The 22,641-nt window shown below is 41.4% G+C and overlaps 1 protein-coding gene across 3 annotated transcripts in view; it reads left to right on the top strand.

Moving 5' to 3' along the window:
* The first annotated feature begins 315 nt into the window (after positions 1–315).
* DENND5A (DENN domain containing 5A) overlaps positions 316–22,641 on the top strand; it is an 83,763-nt gene continuing 61,437 nt past the window's right edge. For 2 of the 3 annotated variants that reach the window (XM_070626308.1, XM_070626309.1), the window contains exon 1: positions 628–891. In XM_070626308.1, the coding sequence (XP_070482409.1) occupies positions 774–891 (118 nt within the window). In that variant the 5' untranslated portion in view covers positions 628–773. Of the gene's footprint in view, positions 892–22,641 lie in introns of all 3 variants that reach the window. The other variant, XM_008514663.2, reaches the window with a different exon arrangement.

The raw sequence follows: 22,641 nt of genomic DNA, 5'->3' as shown, positions 1-22,641 counted from the left end.
ATACAAGACGGGCTGATCCACCTCTGCCAAAAGAGGGGGCATCCTCAGCTTTATTGGGTAAAGGGCCGGTCACTGACTCCGGGAAGCAGAGGCAGGCAGAAGGCGCTATCCCGGGCTTAGGCCGACAGCCTGGAGATAGGATGAGTGGGCTCCGGAGCTCAGTCCTGCTACCCTATCCCGTGCCAGGGCAGGGATACGGAGATCCTCTCCGGACTTCTCGGGGGAGGCGGAGATGGAGGGCGGAGTATGGGCCAGGGTCGCAGCTCTGGGGGATGCGCCCACTCACCCCGCACCTCCCCAGCCCTCCCTAAAGGAGTCGCAGACCCGAGCGGGTGGCGGTTGCGGGCGACCAGGCAGCCCCGGGCGCTCTGCGGAGCCCGCCTGAGAAGCCGCGACCAGCCGGCCCGAAGAGCATCACGTCATCCTTTCCGCGAGGCGCCCGCCCCCTCCCAGAAGGCGCCTGCGCAGGCGCGGCGGGAGGGGGCCGCGGGGGGCTCTCCCCGGCGCTCTCCGCCCTTCTCCGGACTCTCCGGCCGTGGCGCTCTCGGTTGGCGGCGGCGGCGCGGAGGGGAAGGCTTGCAGGATGCGGCGCGGGGCGGCCCGGTGCCCCCCTGCCCCGACACGGCAGCCGCGGGGCCCGGGCCAGGGCCGGGGGCGGCGGCCCCAGCCGCGGTAGCGGCAGCGGCGGCGGGAGGGGCGGCCTGAGGTCGGGCGGGCGCCCGGTGCGCGGGCTCTGCGCTCCGCCCGGCCCGGCCCGGCTCGGCCCCGGCGCCATGAGCGGCGGCGGCGGCGGCGGCGGCGGCGGGGGCTCGGTGCCCAGTCGCTTCGCCGACTACTTTGTCATCTGCGGGCTGGACACTGAGACCGGGCTGGAGCCGGACGAACTGTCGGGTGAGTGCGCGCCGAGCCCGGGGCCGCCTCCCCGCGCCCGCCGCGGCCGGGGACCCCCGAGGAAGCCGCCCCCCTCCCCGCTTTGTCCCGGCCGCCGGGCGCGGGGCACAGGGACGTCGGGCTGGAGCAGGGGAAGCGGGATGAGGGGCGCCGCGCCGTGAGGGGCCCCTCGGCGCTGTGGTCACGTCCTCTGGGACGAAGAAGAGGGAAGGGCTGTGTGTCCTCGGTCCGGTGAAGGTTGAGTGACTTAGTATAAAATAAAGGGAAGTCTGTCCTCGAAGACCCGTTAGGGAGGGAAGAAGGCATCCCCATGTCCTAGTGAGAGTAAGTTCCACCCATATTTTAAAAAAAAAAAACAACAGAGCACAACAGAAACTTGGTGAGTTTATCTGGCCCCTTCCCAAGAAGCCTGTGATAACAGCACTTCCTCAAAACCGTTCTGACCCAGCCCTGGGCTGGGCCCCCTGGGTTGATGGGACATGAAGTAATAAAGTGAACTTGGGCCACTCCAAGCACGGTGAGAACTCCCTTCGTTTCTAGAGAGGGCTTGCTTCCCGGGGCCATGCCTTTTTTATCAAAGTAATTTATATCCTTTATGAGGCTAGCGTCATTTGTGAATAAAAGGCCAGGAACCTGGTTGGAGAGCCTTGGTTACATAGTGATGCTCTCAAGTCATCTTTCAAAGGGGACATGGTGGGGAAGTGACGACGGGGCTCAGATCAGATTTGGCGCTAATTGCAGAAGGGTGTCGGAATTGTAAAATCCCCGTGAATTCCCCTGCACCGTCCTTGGAGCCTTTGAATTGCAACAGTTTTGAAAAACTTTTTGTCTGGAGTGCCCAGGTTGCACTGGGCATCCTGATTTGATGAGGGATACTCCTTTCTAGTGTGTCATGATGTGGTCACTGTAAAGTTTCCTGAAAATGATGATCCTGTTGACTAATTTTGCTTTGTTTCGGAGGTGACAGGACAGGTTTTTGTGTGTGTGTGTGTGTCACTAGAAAAATTCCAGTGTTTCTTGTGGAAAAAAATTAGGCGCATACTTAAATGAAAAAAATGGACTATCTTTTTAAAAAGTGAAAAATTGCTGACCTTTAGCAAGGTCAGAACAATATACTATTTCCTCAAATTAATAGCAGGTGGAGAAAAAATCATGAAGCAGTAATATAATTTAGTACTAGACCTTTTTTGGGGGTGGCCTCATGGTTTCAAGTTCACTTTTTTGGGTCTTCAAATTCTTGTAATACAGATGGTAATTTTTCATCTGTGCTTCATGCTTATTAAATTGGTGACTTTGTGATGTAGTTGTTGGAATTCGGTTCACGGTATTAGAGCTGGAAGGGACATCAGAGAGGAAAATGAGGCCCAGGAAGGACAGTAGGGCCTCCGTCCTGCCGGATAATTGCTTGACTTTGGTCCACCGCTCCTCTCATGACTCTACACTGCGTCTCATTGCCTGACTGGGTCATTAGAAAACACTAACATGTTGAGAAAGACAGAAAATAACACAGTTCTCCTCAGTAAAAAGCTTTGAGATGGTGGAATAAAACACTGTTATTTTTATGCCTTTCTTCTGAGTGTCTATTAAATTAAATAGACGTTTGTTTTTTGAAAATAAAGAGAACAGTTTGCAAATTATAACGCATAGGAATGAAGCTGGCGAGTGATTTGTGAGGGAGAGCCCTGCGTTTTGGGGTTAAACATTCCTGCTCTGCTATTGACTATCTCTATGACTGGGGGCAAGTTAGATAACTCGGCTGGGGTTCTCATCTATAAAAAAAAGAATGTAAATAAAAAGTACCTCATCAAGCAGACCCTCAAAAATGTTAATTCTCTTTTAGTGACTATCTGTTAATTATCTGGCTTTTCAGCAATCTAAAATTATCTCCCTGTGAAAGCTTATTGAGAGAATAAAGAAAGGGGGATGAGTTGTATAAAATGTGTAAAGAAGAGTATTTTTCTGTCTTTTTCAATGTGGTTGCAGTAGTGGAATGCCAAGAGCATTTATTCAATAGGCGGCCTTTGTAAGAATAGGCACTGATTGAAGGATTTCTTTTTTTCTTTCATTTCATTTCTGGTGGGTTGATAGGGGAATCTGGACTACCTAGAGGGAATCTCTGGATAAAACAGAAAATACGAATAGCTCTATGCAGGTGGGTGTTGAGACTCTCCAGGGTGCATTTTCTCTCTTCAGCCTGCCTTAGAGCTCCCAAACTGATGATGTCATAGTAAGTGAAACTGCAGGAAATTGTGAATTGCACCCAGGTTCTCTAGGGAGGTACTGGGGAGTCTGTGTTCTCTCCGAGCAAATTAAGTTATGTACCATAAGTAACTTCTATACTCTTCAAAAGTGAATCCAGAGAAAGCAAATCAAAGATGCTCGGTGTTCTTTCTGGTTTTGTTGGAGAAAGATTACGATTCATTCTTTTCTCTTTGCAACAATAAGCAGAGAGCATGCTGAATATAGAGCATGTTGAATATAGACTCAGATCATTGGCTTTTATAGGAGTCTCTCGCTGTCACCTCTTCCGCTTTCTTGCAGACTTAAGCTTTAAGCAAGTCGTGTAGTAATTTGTTGTGCAAGGAATTGAGGAAGATGCGAAAATTAATTTTGTTGTGTCTTCTGGTTAGTTGAGGAAGTACTTTGGGTTGGAAAGAGAGGAAGATAACCTATGGGTGAAGCACAAGGTCTAGCTAACTTTAGGAAATGGTCTCTGCTTGTTAGCTTTTTGAGCTTGTCTAGTAGATCAGCAAATCTGAAAGAACTGCTTTTGATTTACATTTTCCCTTATTGTTGGCCCATCCTACCTGGGGAGGTGGATGGTAGCAGAGTCCATTCCCTCTTTCTACCTCTTTGGTAGGAGGGTGTCCTGGGCATCTTCATTTTCCCTTTTTCTGCTCATGGGCATCACCAGGTGACTGCAGGAGAAGGCTTACCCCGAGGTGGGATTCCTGAGTTTACTTTCCCTATCTGCCTGAGAGTTGTTTCCCCATTGCTTGTGACCTCTTTCTTGCCTTGGAGTCTTTAAGTTCCTCTGCACTGACTCACACCCAGTATTGAGATGTAAGTATCTTAGGTTCCTGCATCCACTACTCTGATTTTCCCAGCCTCTGAGCATAGGGCCTTGCCAAAAATTGAAGGGAAGAGGTTGGGGACATAGATAGATGGGAGACTGCCCAGTGTCCTGTGTGAGACTACTTAGAACACTGCGAATACACTGAAATTGTGTCTTAATGTCACCGTTAGAAGAGAGAAAGTGCTCACTGTCCAGGAAAGCCAGAGGACTGGTCAGATGGTACTTCTCCTTAACCGTATTCAGCAGTGAAGTTAGAACATCAGAATCATGGAATGTCAAGTACAGAAGAACTGTTAGAGATTATATAACCTGATTTTACAGATGAGGAAACTGAGGCACTGGGAAAGTTGGAGAATATTTGTCTCCTTTTCCATATTTCATTCTCCTTTCCTGCTACTTGAGTAGGAATACTTTGTAGTAATCTGATGATTGGGGGGACGAGGAAAATATTTGGCAGGGGCAGGAGTGGACATGATGGCAGTTTTTTCTAGTGCAGGTTTCTGTTTCATGAGAAGCAAGAATACTGTGCTTGATTATCATGAGGGATATCTTATTTTTTAAGCTTTTTCTTTTGCTGTAACCATACCAAACAATGACATGAATAGTACAGAGAACTTTAGTACATCCTTTTTTTTAAATACCCACTTCATCTCTGGGAAGAGACAGTCTTTTTTTCTTTTAAATAAGATATCTTTCTTAGTCATCAGGGATATGCAAATTAAAACCACAATGAGATACCACTTCACACTCACTAGGATGCCTATAATCAGTGACAGATAATAAGTGTTGGTGAGGATGTGAGAAAGCGGAACCTTCACCCACTGCTAGTGGGAATGTACACTGGTGCAGCTGTTTTGGAAAAGAGTCTGGCAATTTCTCAAAAGGTGAAACATGGAGTTGCCATATGACCCAGCAATTCCACTCTTAGGTACATCCCCAAGAGAAATGAAAACATATGTCCACACAAAAAAAATCAGATTCACTGATTGTTAACATTTTGCTCCATTTATCTTATCACTTATATGTGTTTTCTCTCTCCAGTATATGTAAACAACTTTATTGAGATATAATTCACATACCATATATCACCTATTTAAAATGTACAATTCAGCGGTTTTTAGTATATTCACGGAGTAGTGCAATTATCAATACAATCAATTTTAGAATATATTCATCACTCTCCCCCCAAAATCCATAGCCATTAGTAGTCACTCCCCATTTCTTCCAACTCCCTAAAGCCCATCCCCAGGCAACCACTAATCTACTTTTGATCTCTGTAGATTTGCCTGTCCTGGACGTTTCAAAAAACGGAGTTGTTAGTATAGGGTCCTTTTTGATTGGCTTTTTCCACTTAGTGTGTTTTCAAGGTTCATACATGTTGTAGTATATATCAGTACATCATTTCTGTTTATGACTGAATAATATTCCATTGTATGAATATTCCACATTTTACTTAACCATAAGTTAATGGAGATTTGGGTTGATTATTATGAACAATGCTGCTGTGAACATTTGTGTACAAGTTTTTGTGTGGACATATGTTTTCATTTCTCTTGGGGATGTACCTAAGAGTGGAATTGCTGGGTCATATGGCAACTCCATGTTTCACCTTTTGAGAAATTGCCAGACTCTTTTCCAAAACAGCTGCACCAGTGTACATTCCCACTAGCAGTGGGTGAAGGTTCCGCTTTCTCACATCCTCACCAACACTTATTATCTGTCACTGATTATAGGCATCCTAGTGAGTGTGAAGTGGTATCTCATTGTGGTTTTAATTTGCATATCCCCGATGACTAAGAAAGGTATCTTATTTAAAAGAAAAAAAGACTGTCTCTTCCCAAAGATGAGGTGGGTATAAAAAGTTTGATGACCCAGTTTCAAGCAGGGAGTCACTATGAGCTAAACTTAATTTTTATTTTCTTCTACCAGTCTGGTCAATTTTGTGCACATTCTCTCATGGTCATTTTATAAAGGCATCTCTGCTCTGAAGGCCAGATGCCTAGCTGTAGCAAAACTCAAATCCTCCTGGCTTACCTCAGGCATCTGTGGGTACTTCGAGAGGTCAAGGTTGCTACAGGAGGGAGGAATTTCCTAAGTTAGGTCGTATGTTTCCTTTTATAAGGTAGAGCAAATGAGAAGTCAAGAGAAGAGACAAACACACAGGAAACAATTAGAGAGCAGCCCCCAGACAGTTAAAAATTACATGCTAAATGTAAGAGAGCCCCACTTTGCACTCCCTCAGGTGGGGAGGATCACATGGAAGCTAAGTGTATTCTACTTAAATGGCACTGGGGCCCTGCTTCTCTCTTAAGAGGTCCAGGGGAAAAAGACAATTCCTCTACCCTCTAGGTGCTTCTGGCTGGTCTAAGAATTAAATTGACATGAGACAGATTAACAGGAGAAAATCAAACTTTAATAACATGTATACACGAGAGAAACCCAGAAAAGATGAGTAACTTGCCAGAACCACCAAAGCCTTAATCACCTTAAATACCTTCTTCAGCTAAAGACAAAGGAGGATGTTGGGGAGGGGGAGTGGTTTGGGACTTCAAAGGGGAGGAAGGCAATTCACACGGACATGGAAATGCAAATATTTGTAAAACAAGTGTTTGCTGGGCCTTCTTTAGGCAGTGTGACCCAAGAGACAGAATTTTGATAAAAATGGGCTTGTTGGTGCCTTTCTATCACACCTATTTTACATTATACTGTGGTCATCTTATGGTATTAGCTCCTTCCTGGAATAGGCCTTCTATCTTAAATTCTTTTTAGGCAGTTAGGGGGAAGGTCAAAGTTTCTTTCAGTCTTTTGTTTTAAAAAATAATCAAGGCAAAGAGATACATTTTGAAGTGGCCAGTTCTGATCCCAGACTGGAAATCCGGGGTCACAGTGTTTGGTGCTTAGACCAAATTCTCTTAGGCTCTGCCTGGCCCTCTTTCCTTCCTAGATAAAAAAATAAAGTTTTCTTTGCCTAAGGGCTCCTTTGGCAATACCCATTTCCAGTCCTATATCCTTTTATAAGCTTGTTTTGGGGCCAACTCTGGTGGAAGGTATGCTTGGACTTGGCTCAGCTCCTCAATTCCTGTTGCTGTTCCTGGGTTTGAATTACTGTCATGTGGTCTTAGAGGTCTCTCGGGAACCTAGCTCCACGTGAGAGGCTGCCTGAAAGGTTTTAGGTTCCTGCTGGATGTGGCATAGGATCCAGTGAAAGCGAGAAAGCCTTGCCTTTTGGAAGCAGGTGTGACTTCTTAGGGAATTCAGTGATTACACACAGGCTGTCATAGCCAGACTTTTAGATACAGTTCTCAAAAGTTATTGAGTGAAGCAGATATTGGTCAAATGTCCATGTTCCAGATGTTCTATGATGGCTCTTTTTAGTTCACAGTATACAGAACCCTGGACTGGGTTTATGAGTGTCAGAGTCCTGTCATGGTGCAAAATGAGAGCATGTGCCAGCTCTCAGGCAGTTTTCAGTATGCTTCCAAGGGATAAGGTATGACTCCAGGAGTAAGATGGGAACAGTTATGGTTTAAACCACCAAGTTTCTCGAATATTATGCTTAGGATATTTGCTTGATTGTCATCTGTGGGATCTGTCATAGTTTCCTGTTAAAGAGAGCCAGGTTAGTAATTTTTTTTGTTCATCAGTGTGATAGTTAAGTCAGGTAAAAGTTTTACTAGGCTGTTTGTGGTCTACTGTATAGGCTGAACTAGCTGGGTTGGTCTGAAATGTTTTCGTGGAGTGCTGGGAGGCCTGAGCAAGGAGAAGGGCTGTGGAGGTCCCTCTTATTAAGCTTCGCTCCTCTCTCAGTGTGGGATTCCTTGATTTCTAAACTGTTCCCAGTTGGCAAAACACAGTATGAGCGTGCATTTGTTTATATTGGTCACAGAATCAAAAATGTCAGAGCTAGAAATCGGAGTAGTCCAGCCACCACTTTTGACAGATGGTAATGATTAATATTTGTAAATGGCTTTAGAGTTTTGCAGTGTATTTTTTTTTTTGAAGATTGGCACCTGAGCTAACAACTGTTGCCAATCTTTTTTTTTTCCTTTTCTGCTTTTTCTCCGCAAATCCCCCCAGTGCATAGTTGTATATCTTAGTTGTGGGTCCTTCTAGTTGTGGCATGTGGGACACTGCCTCAACGTGGCCTGATGAGTGGTGCCATGTCTGTGCCCAGCATCCGAACGGGTGAAACCCTGGACTGCCGAAGTGGAGCACACCAATTTAACCACTTGGCCACGGGGCCGGCCCCTGCAGTGTACTTTTAAATGGTTTAAAATTTTTTCAGTCCCATTTAAATACAATTTTCTGTCCAGTGTCACCCAGCAAGTTAGAAAGAACTGTTTCTTTCTGTTGTCTCACTATTGTTGAGATTATTTTTTTTAATTACGGATTTGGGAAAACGGAAGCCATGGCTTAATCACTGAATAGCAGAGCTGTGGTGTGGCCTCTTTAATTCAGTCGCCAATCCACAGTGCAGTAGAGAAGCTCTGTCAGGAGAGGAGCCAGGTCACTCATCTTCTCACTTATAGTTAAGGCTGTTTGTTATTTTATATATATATGTATTTTCCTGGCCCTTATCAGTTCTGGAAATGATTTCCTTAGACCAAGTAGTTACTAGGGCTTTGTTTCTAAGAAGCTCCGTTTTTTGTGTGGCTGTTTCAGGATGTTTTACACTTTTTTGTCTGAGGTCTCTTTTCTTTGAAAAACAAAAAAAATGGTTTGCATCTGCTAACCTCAGAAATCTCTCATTGTAGCCTGCAGTTTGCATCTTTTGTGGTTGTAGTTTGGAAGCTGGCTGTGACTTCTGTTTACCGTAATGAAAGGATATGGGACGCAACAAAGAAACTTTCAGGATTTCTAAAGGCAAGAAGACAGAGGAGGAAATGATTGAGAAACAATAATCACAAGCCATGATTTATAAGATAAGTGGATAAACCCAATTTGTAACAAATTATATACTTTTCTTTATAATACATTAGAATTACTTTCTCGGAATGTCAGAAGAGTTGGTTCTTTTTTCAGTTGTGTCATCTCTGATAATTCTTTTCTTTCTGTTTTTGTAGTTTTAGAATAATGGCCCTCTAACAGTGTTTTAGCCTAATTATGAAGATAGGTATTAATTATTGTTATATTGCTAAAGAAAACCAGAGATTTTATTTTGGGTAAGTTAGGTTGCTCTTTTTTTGTTTTCCCCAGAGTCTTTATTTGACACTTACCATGAATGAATTTCACTATTTTTGTTTGTTTGTTTGTTTTTTGTTTTTGTTTTTGTTTTTTTTAGATTGTTTTATTTTTTCCTTTTTCTCCCCAAAGCCCCCCGTACATAGTTGTATGTTCTTCGTTGTGGGTCCCTCTAGTTGTGGCATGTGGGACGCTGCCTCAGCGTGGTCTGATGAGCAGTGCCATGTCCGCGCCCAAGATCCGAACGAACGAAACACTGGGCCGCCTGCAGCGGAGTGCGCGAACTTAACCACGCGGCCACGGGCCAGCTCCTGAATTTCACTATTTTTTCCTGATTATGAAAATCATAGATCATTATAAAAATCAAAACATTGCAGAACTATGTTAAAAGCTCCTCTTGTCCCAGAATCAGCTAGGCAAATTTCTTAGCTTTGCTGGAAGACAGTGCTTTACATGGTAGGTGCTTGATAACAGATTTATATTAATTATGAAAAGATAGAGGCTGCCTATTCAGATTTTCAAAGAGTTGTTATGTAGTCCTTTCTCCAAAGTCTTCTACCACACCCCTTTCTGTTTTTAAAGACCAATTTAGTGATGACACTTGTTTGCGTAAATGTATGAGATGCAGTTCATGCATCCTTGTCCTTCAGGAGCTCATAGTCTTCTGCCAGGTCAGCATATAAAGCAATAACTTCTTCCTCTTTTTTTTGGCTGAGGAAGATTTGCCCTGAGCTAACATTCGTGCCAGACATTCTCTATTTTTTATGTATGTTGCCACCACTGCATGGCTCCTGCCAAGTGGTGTAGGTCGGTGCCCAGGAACCGAACTCGGGCTGCTGAAGCAGAGTGTGCCAAACTTAAGCACTAGGCCTTGGGCCTGGCCCCACTCATAATTCTTCTATCCAGAATTAAGCTGTTAACATTTTGTTATCTTTATGTAGTTCCTTCCAGTTTTTAAATATTTTTATTGCAGTGTGTACCTTAAACACAAATTGTAAGTATATAGCTTGATGTATATTTATATTTGTATACATGTGTGACCATCACCCACATTAATTCTTTCCAGTTCTTACTCTTTGTGGGTGTATGTGTATACTTTTACATATTGTGATAAAGTGAAATGTAAAAATTTTGTTTTGATTTTTTCACTTAATGTTCTATCATGAGTATTTCTCACTATCGTAAAGTATTCTCCTCAAATTTTATTGATCCTAGTTAGGAGTTAATTGATTACAAGGGACAGAAACTCATTCAAACAAGCTGAAGTAAAAAAGACATTTATTTTAAATTATAACATGTTATATATTTATAAATAATATATTAAAAGAATATCCCAAATCAGTTGGTTATTATCATTGCTGTATATAGTTTTCTGTTGTGTAACAGTACCACAATTTTGTCTCTCAGTTCTACTGTTGATGACACATGAGTGGTTTCTAGATTTTGAATGTTTCAATAGTGATAAGTTACGGACATTCCTCTGTGTGCCTTTTTTGTGAACATGCCCTTTGGTCTGTTGAGTTTGTACGTGGGAGTGGAATTGCTGGGTCATGGGTATGTGTTCAGCTTTAGTAGATACTACCAGCTGCTTTCCACGGTGGTCGTATCAATTTGCATTCTCATCCCTATCCTCCCCAACACAGCATTTTCCTTCTTTTTCATTTTAGTCATTCTAGTGGTTATGTAGTGGTATTGCATTACTTAAATTTGCATTTTCTGGATAACTAATGAAGTTGAGTATCTCGCAAAGTTTATCAGACATTTGTATCTCCTCTTTTTGGAAGTATCCAAGTCTTTTGCCATTTTTCTTTCAGGTGGTCTTTTTTTTCCCTTATTGATTTAATGGAATTCTTTATATGTTCTAGATATGTGTCTTTTGTCAATTATATGTATTGCAAATAGCTTCTTGTGATCTGTGTGTTCCCTTTTAATGCTCTCTCCCTTTTTTTTTTTTTTCTGCTGAGGAAGATTGTCCCTGAGCTAACATCTGTGCCAGTCTTCCTCTATTTTGTACATGGGATGCCCCCACAGCATGGCCTGATGAGTGGTGGGTAAGTCCGCACCCAGGATCCAAACCCATGAACGCCGGGCCACTGAAGCAGAACTCGCGAACTTAACTGCTACGCCACCTGGCCAGCCCTCCTTTTCATTCTCTTAATGGTGGCTTTTGAGGAACAAAAGTTTTTAGTTATAGTCCAGTTTATCAGTTTTCTCTCTTTATGTTTAGTGCATCTTGTGTTCTGTTTGAGGCCTTTTTGCTATTGCAGGGTCACAAAGATGTTGTGTTTTTCCTTCTAAAGGCTTTGTTGTTTTACCTTTCACATTAGATCTGCAGTCACAGAGCTAACCTTAAACGCTGTGCTATAGCACTGCTCTGTGCTGCCTGAAAAAAGCTCCCCCACCTTTTTTGTGTGTGCGTATTTGTCGTTTTTCAGCTTTCTGCAAAATGAAAGAGAAGCATTTCCGTTCCTCTCACAGCTGGACCTGAAGTATAAGGCTTTGATATGACCAATACATGCTTTTAGTACTCACTTAGTAAAACAAATGCTACTCTTTATGCTTTGATTTTAGCACTAATTGGTAAAATTTTAGTGGTTAGGAAACTGTAAAAAAAAAAAAAAGGATTTATTACTATAAAAGTTCTTAAGGGTAAAGAAAACTCCCTCCTGTTATTGAGGGTGAGCTGACAGGAGGCTCCCAGCTCCTGGATGCTTAAACCCCTGCATGCTCTGCGTGCTCTGGGGAGGAGGAGACTGTCGGGTGGTCTCTTCTTATAAGCTGTGGTTTGAAATTTGGACAGAGGAAGGTGCCGGCTTTCTTGGTACAGCTGTGTTTGCTGCTCTGGGATCTGCTTTGGTGTCTGTTCTGTGAAGCAGATAGATGTCACTTCATGCAGTAGAGGCTTCCTTCTTGGGAAACATTTGGGAATTTCCAGGGCATTTCTGTGTCTTGTTTTCATGGTTAAAGATTTAGAGGTGACTCTCACATGTATGGCTGTCCTTTTGCCTCTTGTGTTCCATACACGTGTGTCATACACTTTACATATGTTAACTCGCTCCTCTCACTAGACCTATGAAATAGGTATTACCCCCGCAGTACAGATGAGGAAACTGAGATTTACAGAAGAGAGACCTTGGATGGGTTATGTAAAATTCAACAAGACATGGAACTAGTATTTGAATTTAGATTTGCCTGTCTTTAAAGTCCTGTGTTTTCCACTATAGTGTATGTACCGCAGGATATACCACACTACCTTCCTAGCTTCATCTGGAGAAGAGCCCCCTTCAGATTTGTGAGGCCTGTCTGTCCAGAGAAGGAGGTACAAGTTTACTCAAATGTGGTCGTGAATTTCAGGAGGGGTTGGTTTTGAATGGTGAAGTTTTATCTTTCTGTATTGCACTTAGCATAGAGCTGTGTACGTAGTAGGAACTCAGTCAAGATTGGTGGGTCAGTTGCTTGGGTGTGGAATAATGTAGTGATATAGCAGAGGAGTCGAGTGTGAGGTAGACAGGGTCTCTGCCCCATGGTGGCTCCGTGGAGAAAACATCACTCTGACTGTGCTTGTATTTATAGCTTGGATTTGTTGAGAATGTGGCTATGATGTAGGGTTTTGGACGAATTGTTTTGGTTAAGTGTCTTGCAGATTCTGTAAATATTTGTGGGTTGATATGTTGATGAATTGTGGGGATATTTTCACCTTGAGGGAGAATTAAAATTTTTGGCTTGGCACATTTTCTCTCTCTCTGGTAGCAGAGGAGTATTCATTTTCGGAATTCTTCTTTAGCCTTGTTTTGTAATAGATTGGCTGGTTCGGTTTTTGCTGCTGTGGTAAGAAGAACTGTGTTATAATTGGCATCTCTGCTTCCTCTAACAGTTTTATGGGTTTGTTTTGAAGTGCCTGAAAAAAAAGAAAGAAACTTTTATTTTGTGAAATATTTCTTCAAAAGGGTATTTTATGCTGGTTGATACTCTAAATGTGAAATCCCAAATAAACACATATGAAAAAACTATCTTAAAGACTAAAATGGGTGGCTGGCCTGATGGCATAGTGGTTAAGTTTGCACACTCTGCTTTGGTGGCCTGGGGTTTGCGGGTTCGGATCCTGGATGCGGACCCACATTCGGCTCATCAAGACATGCTGTGTGCCGACTGTGAACTCATCCCTGACCTGCCTCTCTCAGTGCACCTCACCTCCGTGGTGCTTGTCAGTATCTTAACTTCTCCTTCACAGTCTTCCCAGTATTCACTCTTTTAATCATCACTGATGCCTAGGCCTTAGGCAGGACCATGTCATCAATTTGGCTTGGAGGGGCCAGCCCAATGGCATAGGGGTTGGGTTCACGTGCTCTGCTTCAGCAGCCCAGGGTTTGCAGGTTTCCATCCTGGGTGCCAACCTGCACACCACTCTTCAAGCCATGCTGTGGAGGCATCTCACTTACAGAGAAGAGGAAGATTGACACAGATTTTAGCTCAGGGCCAGTCTTCCTCACCAAAAAAAAAAAAAAAGGGAGGGGGAACTAAAATGGCCCCAGAAGCTTTTATCCACCATTCTCCTAGTAAATTATGGGTTGGAAAGGATAGTACTGACTTGGTAAGAGTAGACTGAAACCTGAGGTCACTAAGCATTTATATAAAGAGCATTTAATTCCTCTGAATGACTTCAAGTCTCCTGACCCAGACAGATTACACCCCAGAGTTTTGAAAGAATTTTGGGATGAAATCATCTAGTCACTGTCAGTAACCTTTACGGAATCATGAAGTTACCACAAACAGACATGTTTTCAAGACTAATAGGAAGGTAAGAGCTCGACATATTCCTAGTCAAAATCTGGAGTGGTTTATTAAGAGTATAGTATGAGGATTTACAGAAGGAGACTGTGATTATTAAGTGCCAACATGGGCCCACTAAGAATATTTAGGTCAGTTTGTCTACATTTTCTTTATTAAGGGAGTAGACTGGTAGAGGAGGGGAATGCTGTCAGCTACCGTTTTTGGATTCAGGAATGTTTGGATGGGAACGATTAGGATATACTTGGAGATAAGAGATTTGAGCTGTATGATGAAACAGGTGATGCGAAAGTAGGCTAGAGGGCAGATGTGAGTTAATAGCAGCACAAGAGTGTCAGGCTTTTACTTGGCTGCAAGTTTGATTTATGGCAAAAATATGGTTTAGTTGACAAAAAGTTCTGATTTTAGGTTGCATTAATAGAGAGATATCGTTGAAAAGGAGAGTGGATTGTCCTGTTTTAAATAATGTTAGTCAGACCACACCTAGATAACGTACTGGTTTTAGTTTTAGGAGCTAGGGTGCTGAGGGAACTGAAAACTGTGTCATATGAACTACATTCAAAGGAGCAGATTTGTTTTATGGCCAGTAAATAGCTCTGACGGTAGCTCCCACAGAAGAGTTCCAGTAGATCTTGGAGATGGAGAATGGCAACACACTGTTGGAATACTGTAGGTTTTGAAAGCACTCACTTGAATAAATGTAGATTGGCTAAAACAGGCAAGGAAGGGTATGAAGGTCATTCTAGGCAGAGAATAGCATCTGCAAAAGAACGAAGGCATGAAAAAGCATGCCGTATTTGGGAACTACAAGTGAATTAGTACAGATAGTGTGTATAGAGGGAGAGAGTGGGTAGTATGAGGTGAGACTGGGGAAGTTGGCAGAAAGTTGGAAATTGGAGAAAAACTGGAGCCTAGGAAGATAAAAGTGCTATGAATAAGGCTTGATTGTATTGAACCAGGCCTAGCATTCCAGGCTTTCTCTCTTCCTTTCAAGAGCTCTCTTCTTCTTCCCTTCCTTCAGGTATGTTGTTTTAGGTTTACTTTAAAATGGTCGGGGCATGCCCTCTGTTTATGAAAGGATTCTAAATAATCACACAGGACTATCTTTTACATTCTTTAGCAAGCTGAAGAACTTACTGGAAAAGCTGTGACTTATAAGCAGTAGGTTGAAGGGTATTAATGTTCCTATTATGGTTTTAACTTTTAGAGACAGGCAGACTATGTTCTAGGTCATGCTAGAATCAGGAACTCTTTCCACTTCACCATACTACTTGCTCAAAAGAGGATTCTTTCTTTGCCTAGTTCAAATGATAAATGCTAGGATGAACAGTTGCAGCTATAGTGATCCAGCAGTTAACAGCTGTGCCAAGTAGAAGATATGTTTATCAAGACCTTGTGGTAACTTTGCTTGTGACTGGTATGGTTGTGGCTTATTGTTCTACTGCAGGCAGGGTTGGATTTCAGCATGGGCAGCGGGTTCCTGAGGCCTCTCTGCTTGTTCCATAATCAGGGCTCTGTCCAGGGTTGACATGCAGCCTGTACACCATGTGTGTATAGCCAGCGTTTCTTCTGATTGGTTGGTGCCCACATTGCACTGATTGTTAAATGTTTTGAGAATCACGTCTGGCTCTAACCATCTGTCTTTGATGTTATTTGAGACCTGAAGTTTCTCTAAATTTGTTTTGGTTCATTTATACAGAGAAAGTACCTTTTTTTCCCTCCTCATGCCCTTAAACAACTTCATAAAAAACAAATTCCTGGAAGCAGGTATGTTTTCCTACTATTAAAGACCATTATACATTATTTTCCTTTAGGTCCACTCTGATTTAAAAGCTAGTTTCAAACATTTATGAGACAATTAAGGACGTTTGAACACTGAGTACATATTTGCATTAAGGATTTTTCTAGGTGTATTAATAATATTACGGTTATGTTAAAAGAAAAAAGAGGTCTTATCTTTTGGAGACACACTAAAATATTGTAGATAAAATATGTCTGAATTTGCTTTAAAATAATTTCGTATGGAGGTGTGCAGATATAAAGTAAGATTGGACATGCGTTGATAACTGTTGAAACCAAGTGATGGATACATGTTAATTCATTGTACTTTTCATAATAAAAAGTTAGAAAAAGCTTGTATCCTCTCAAAATCCCCCTGCATTTATAAAATTATAATTGGATTTTAAAAAGTTCTCAAAGGTGTATTCTTGGCAATTATAGTTTCTGGTTGCCTGGCAATAATTAGAAGTTACAACGTAATATAGTTACAGCCAAAAGCAAAGAAATTTGACCTTTTAGTTAATTTATGTAATATTTTCATATACTTTTCAATATAGCTTTTTGAAATATTAAAAATGATGCCTCATCATAATTTTTTTAATGGGCCTCTTGTTGGGAGCCATTGGCTCTAAAAATTTTGATCCCCAACCTTGTTTGTATCTAGACTTCTTAACCCAGTTGTAATCAATAGATGTTTTTAGTTTTTTTCTTTACCTGTGTATGTTTCTTTAACGGTTAGATTGTATTCCATTGCCTTGATGTACCAAATTCTCTCTTGTTGTTAAGCATTTGCTTTTCTTCTTTTCTTGCAGCTGTAAATAGCTCAACTGTAAGAAATTGCTTTTTTGTGTGTGTGAGGATGATTGACCTTGAGCTAACATCTGTTCCAATCCTCTTTTTGCTTGAGGAAGATTGTCACTGAGCTAACATCTGTGCCAATCTTCTTCTATTTTATGTGGGATGCCCTCACAGCGTGGCTTGACTAGTGGTGCTAGGTCCGTGCCTGGGATCCGAACCTGTGCACCCCAGGCCACTGAAGCGGAGCGTGCAAACTTAACCACTAAGCCACTGGGTAGCCCCCAGAAATTGCTTTTTAGTGGATTTAGCAGATCGAAGGGTATGGATTTATTTTTTTAGAGCTTTTACGATGTCATGCTAGTTTGATTGAGCTTCTTTCAAAGGTGTGACTTTGTGAGTTGGAACCTTTTCAAGGTTTAGTTCTCTTACTCTTTTACCAAAGGTTTTTAAATTTTTATTTATTTATTTATTTATTTGAGGAAGATTAGCCTTGATCTCACATCTGCCGCCAATCCTCCTCTATTTGCTGAGGAAGACTGGCTCTGAGCTAACATCCGTGCCCATCTTCCTCTACTTTATATGTGGGATGCCTGCCACAGCATGGCTTGCCAAGCGGTGCCGTGTCTGCACCCGGCATCCGAACCAGCAAACCCCAGGCCACCGAAGTGGAACGTGTGCACGTAACTGCTGTGCCACTGGGCCAGCCCCTACCAAAGTTTTAAGGCATGATAACAGTGTGGAAAAAAGGATAAATTTGGTTCTATTAAAAAAAATTGAGCTTTTGCTGTCAACAGGTGGAAGGATGGAAATGAATTTATTTTTCTTCAGTGAAGTCACAGTTTCGGATGATACTGCCATTTAGCTCTGTTAGAGAGTACCTGGTACTAGATGGGGAGAACAGTCACATATGTTGGCAATGATTAGGGAAAACTGTGTAATAAAAGTGGCATTTGAACAAGATCTTGAAGGACTTACACCAGGAGGATGTAGTGGGAATAGGCAGAGGGTAGGTAAGGAGGGAACTATGGGGCATGTTTAGGCAATATTGAGTCATCCTTGTTGGTGAGAACATATACTATTCAAAGGATAGTAATGGAAGCTAGGGTTAAAGAGTTAGTTGGGGGAACAACTGAAATAAGAATATACCAGATAGACTATATGAAAAAAGAATACTAGGGGCAAAAAAGAGAAATGATGGTATTTGTGATAGCTTATAGACTATCAGCTGCCGCTGTTGCCTCTATAAATAACTCAGTTGCAGGAAAATTGCTACCCTGTTAGTCATTCTGGCTAGAATCCTCAGTTTAGCATTTATCAGACCTAATGATTTTCCAGGAAAGGGAGGATCCTTGTTTGTAAGGTTGTTGATCTAAGTGGAACTGATTTATTTTCAAAGTCTGTCCAGAGAAGAGAGTATGAGAGATGTAGAAGACACTGGACATTGAGAAAGTGGAGAGAAAGAATTGTCATAGCACTTACTCATTGGGCTCCTTCTAAGAAGCTGTCGCTTTTCACCTAAAGCTTTGGCAACACTGGTGGCTTTTAGTCTTGGTTTTCTTCCAAGGACTGATAGAAGGCCCTAGCCTCATGTCTTGCATGTTCTTCTTACTAAGCTCATTTACTGGCAGGTTGGGCCTCTACTCTCCCTGGCTCTCTCCCATTCCAGCATCAAGGGAAGGCTCTGAGGGGCCATCTTTGCCTAAGCACCAGAGGTAGGGCAGCGTGGAGATTGATGGTGGAGATTGATGGTGCTTGGTGCAATGAAAGGGTCCAGCAGATCTGGAATTACTTTAGTTACGGAGGAACCCTCTCATGATCTGTGGGTTAAGGATACTGCTCTGTATCACAGCAGAGAACTTGGGCTTTTATAGCTTTTTAGCCTTCTGATGATTACTTACTCTTAGAGTTTTCCTTACAGCACAATTGTACTTCTTGGCTGATCTAAATTCTGAAGTTCTAACAGACATCCACTCTGTGTAGTAGGTGAAAAGAGTATTTGATGGAATGTCTGTAGGGATTTCTAATCAGATTTTGCCTCATACTCATTGAGTGACTTATTATATCTGAGCCATTTTCCTTATCCATAAAATCCCTCTGAGGGTTGTGGTGAAGCTGAAATGAAATGATAGATGAAAGTGTTTTCAGTGGATTCCAGGTGGTATATATATATTTTTTCTTTTTGCCTTCAAGGCTTCTCGTTCCATATAATGCAAAGAGAGGAGGAAATGTGCAGAGAGTAGTGTGTGGATAATTATGGGAAGTTTGAGTTCATGAAGTTGACCTTTTGAGGAGGAAAGCTTTTAATTTTCTAAGACCTAAGATCTATAGAAATCTCTGACAGTGAGGACTTTGAGGAAAGGATCTGTATTTTCCTTTTGGGAAATCTTAGCAGAAACACAGAGAGATGGGGTATTGGGTGAGGAGAAATCTGGGAAGGAGGTAATTGTTATATTCAAATTTTATTTGTGAGGGGACCCTGTTTTACTCATTTGTGGCTATCTGGGAAGGGAGAACAGTGCTGACTCATCTAAATCCGGAGTCTTGGTGGATTTTTCACTGTAAAGTAGTATTGGGTTATGAATTTCATGTACTTTTTCTTCCCAAGAGATTTGAGCAATAAGGGCCAGGAATGATGGTTATTCTCCTTTGCTGGATGAATGATGTAGGTGTGCAAATCCCTGTGCAGGCGATGAGCCAGGACTCCTGCAGTTGTTTTGGTTTTGACTTAAAGTTTTGTTCATTTCAGTTTTCAAATATTCTGTTAATATTGTGTAACTACTTCAGATACATGTTTCTTTGGTTTAATAGGAATACATGACATATTAGTCTTCTAGTATTCACCTTTAAATTAGGTGCATATAAATAGGAAGAGTTACTTTTTATAGTCTACATCCTTGTACTTTAATAGTGTTAACTAAATTTTTGCAGTAAAGAAACTAGTAATTAGTGTTCTAAATCCTAGTTAAAAAAAAATCTCTTCTTTACCAGATCAAGGGAAATGCACGTTTTTTAGTATAATCCCTTTATAATAGAGATCATAAATGCTCATAGTAGGAAATTCAGAAAGTACAGAAAAGTATAAAGAAAAAATAGCAATCACTCATAACCCCACCTTCCAAAAGTAACATAGCCATGTTTTATATTTTATGTATTTCTTTCCATAATTTTTTCTGTTTGAATTTTTAAAAATATCATATATTGCAAGCAAACTGTCATTTTTTGCAATTTAAAAGAAAGTTATGCCATAGGTACTTAAGAACATCTGTTTCTTTGCTTCTTTTAGTGTTCTTTATTCTGATTTAAATTTTTTGTATGCTTTTTCTTATCTGTCATCTCATTTTTTGGGGTAGGTGGGACGTAAATCACAAATTTTAAAAAAAAACACTGTCTTTTCAGGGTATCTTAAGCTCTGTAGAGTAAGGTTTCAAGTTTGATCTGAAGTCACATTCACTAAGTTTCTAGAGTGCTTTAACTGTGCTTCTGTTTCCTTTCTTTCATTTCTACATGATCACATCCGGTCAGGAAAACTGTTAATCTACTTCATCACTCTCTACGTTTTTTCTCTTTCAGATGTGCAACATCTGAAAGATTCTTTTTGTCATAGGAGTCTCTTGTGATTTGTCCCTTGGGTGAGATCTCTACTGGATACCTTATAGCAGTGTTTATGGTAGTTTTTGGTTTACAAATCCCTTTGAGAATCTGACAAGCTGTGGATCTTTGCCCTAGCGCCATCAGTCCGGGTTGTTTGAAATCTTGGTTTGCTAGTCCTATTGCACAGCCAACACCTTGGGATGTTCCTTTACTCCATCTTGGAGTTATCCTTTGCCACTCTCTTGTGATGGATCCAGTTTCCTGCATCTCATATGCACATCTTTCTTAGTTAATTCTGGCTTTGGCAGAGCATCTTTTTAATTTCCACAAGGTGGTGGTTGTCTGTCTTCTTGTTTTTTTGACTTTATTGAAATATAGTTTCCATACTATAAAGTCACTTTGTGTTCCCCCACTGTGGGCAACCACAAATCTACTTTCTGTCTCTATAGATTTGCATATTCTGGACATTTTATTTAAATGGGATATAATTTTTAAAACCTTTTAAATAAATTTATTAGTTTAGAATAGATTTCGATTTACAGAAAAATTGTGAAGATAGTTCACAGAGTTCCCAAATACCACACACCCAGTTTTTCCTAATAGTAACATCTTACGTAGTATGCTACGTTGGTCACAATTAATGAACCAATATTGGTACATTGTTGTTATTAATTAAAGTGTGGGTCTATTTTCATCCACTGTGCTAGATCTTTGGAGAACACTATCAATTTGAGAAATTGGGCACTTTCATTTCTGGGGAATTTTGTTGAAATTTTTTTTTTTTTTTGAGGAAAATCAGCCCTGAGCTAACATCTGCTGACAATCCTCCTCTTTTCGCTGAGGAAGCCTGGCCCTGAGCAAACATCCATGCCCATCTTCCTCTACTTTATATGTGGGATGCCTACCACAGCATGGCTTGCCTGGCGGTGCCATGTCCGTCCGCTCCTGGGATCCGGACCAGTGAACCCTGGGCTGCCGAAGCAGAACATGTGCACTTAACCGCTGTGCCACCGGGCTGGCGCCTTGTTGAATTATTTTATTGATAATATCTTCCCCTTTATTTTCTCTCTTCTATCTTTATGGAATACTATTATTTGGATATTAGGCTTCCTGGGCTGACTCCATACTTTATTCAGATTTTCTTAGTTTTTGTCTAATACTCTTTCTGTTCCAGGATTCCATTCAGGATACCACATTACAATTAGTTGTTATGTCTCCTTAGGTCCCTTCTAGCTGTAACAGTTTCTCAGACTTACTTTCTTTTTGATGACTTTGGCAGTTTTGAAGAATATCGGTCAACTGTTTTGTAGAATGTACCTCAATAGGGATGTGTATGATGTTTTTCTCAGGATTAGACTGGGTTTATTTTGAGAGAAAGACTAGAGGTAAAGTGCCATTCTCATCATATTATATCAAGGATCCATACATACTATCAACATGACTTAGCACTGCGATGCTAATGTTGATCACCTAGTAGTGTTTGTCAGGTTTCTCCAATGAAAAGTTATTCTTTGCCTATGAGCAGCCGATACTTAAGGAGTGGCGAGTTATTTTCCACCTCTTTGAGAGCAGAGTGTCTAGATAAATTATTTGGAATTCTTCTGCACAAGAGAGTTGTCTATTATCCCCCTACTTATTTATTTAGCATTTATTTATATTAGTATGGACTCATGGATATTTGTTTTATACTTTGGGTTATAATTCAGCTTCTTTATTTTGTTGTTCAAATTAGTTTAGCTTTCGTCCTTGGGAGATCTTTCAGTTGGCTCCTATGTCTCTTTGATGTGTCCTCAACATTGTGGGGTTTTTTTTGGAGTGCTTCCTTACATTTTGGCACTACAAGATGCTCCACGATCCTCCTGTATATTTCCTGCTCCAGTTAAAGAACCAGCCATTTCTCTAAGCAGCCCTGGTTCTTTTTATTGGAGGATGGTGTTAGAAGTAAGATCTGGGTGCTAGTTGTGCTCATTATTGCTGGGATGTTTTTGCTTCTAGGCCCTTTGATATGATGATATGTAAAATAATAGAGTATTTTTGAACTTTTCTTTTTTTCTGCATAGTTTTCTATTTCCTCAAAGTTGCATTGATTGCTTGATTGGCAAGAGGTGTCTTTCTTGAATCTTAGAGTCTTTTCCCAAATGTCTCATGATCTCTGTCTATGTATGTTTAAGAATAATGCACCAAGAAGCTGATTGGAAGCTCTGTGTTCATAGCTGGGTTTGGTTACTGGGAGGTTCACTGAAGAATGGTCTGGCTGCATTGTTTCTTCCCTGTTCCGTCAGTGTCTCTGCGTCTTTTTCTTGGGCTGGGCAAATGCACATAAAAGGCTCCTCCGAATCTCAGCCTTGAGGGCATAATCCTAGCTGCCAGCTTTCTGAGAGCCAAGTACTGGAAGAGCACTGGGGATCTCAACATTCAGTATGTAAAATTTATACTTCCCTATTTTTAGAATGATACCCTTGCTCTCAGCTATGTCTGTGATTCCCCAGCTGTTGATGCTTTGTACCTCAATTGTAATCTCAAGTACAGATACCTAT

Source organism: Equus przewalskii, chromosome 6 (assembly GCF_037783145.1).
Source record: "Equus przewalskii isolate Varuska chromosome 6, EquPr2, whole genome shotgun sequence".
Lineage (NCBI taxonomy): Eukaryota > Metazoa > Chordata > Mammalia > Perissodactyla > Equidae > Equus > Equus przewalskii.
The sequence above is the reverse complement of the archived record's forward strand: the minus strand, read 5'-3'. Positions and strand labels throughout refer to the sequence as shown.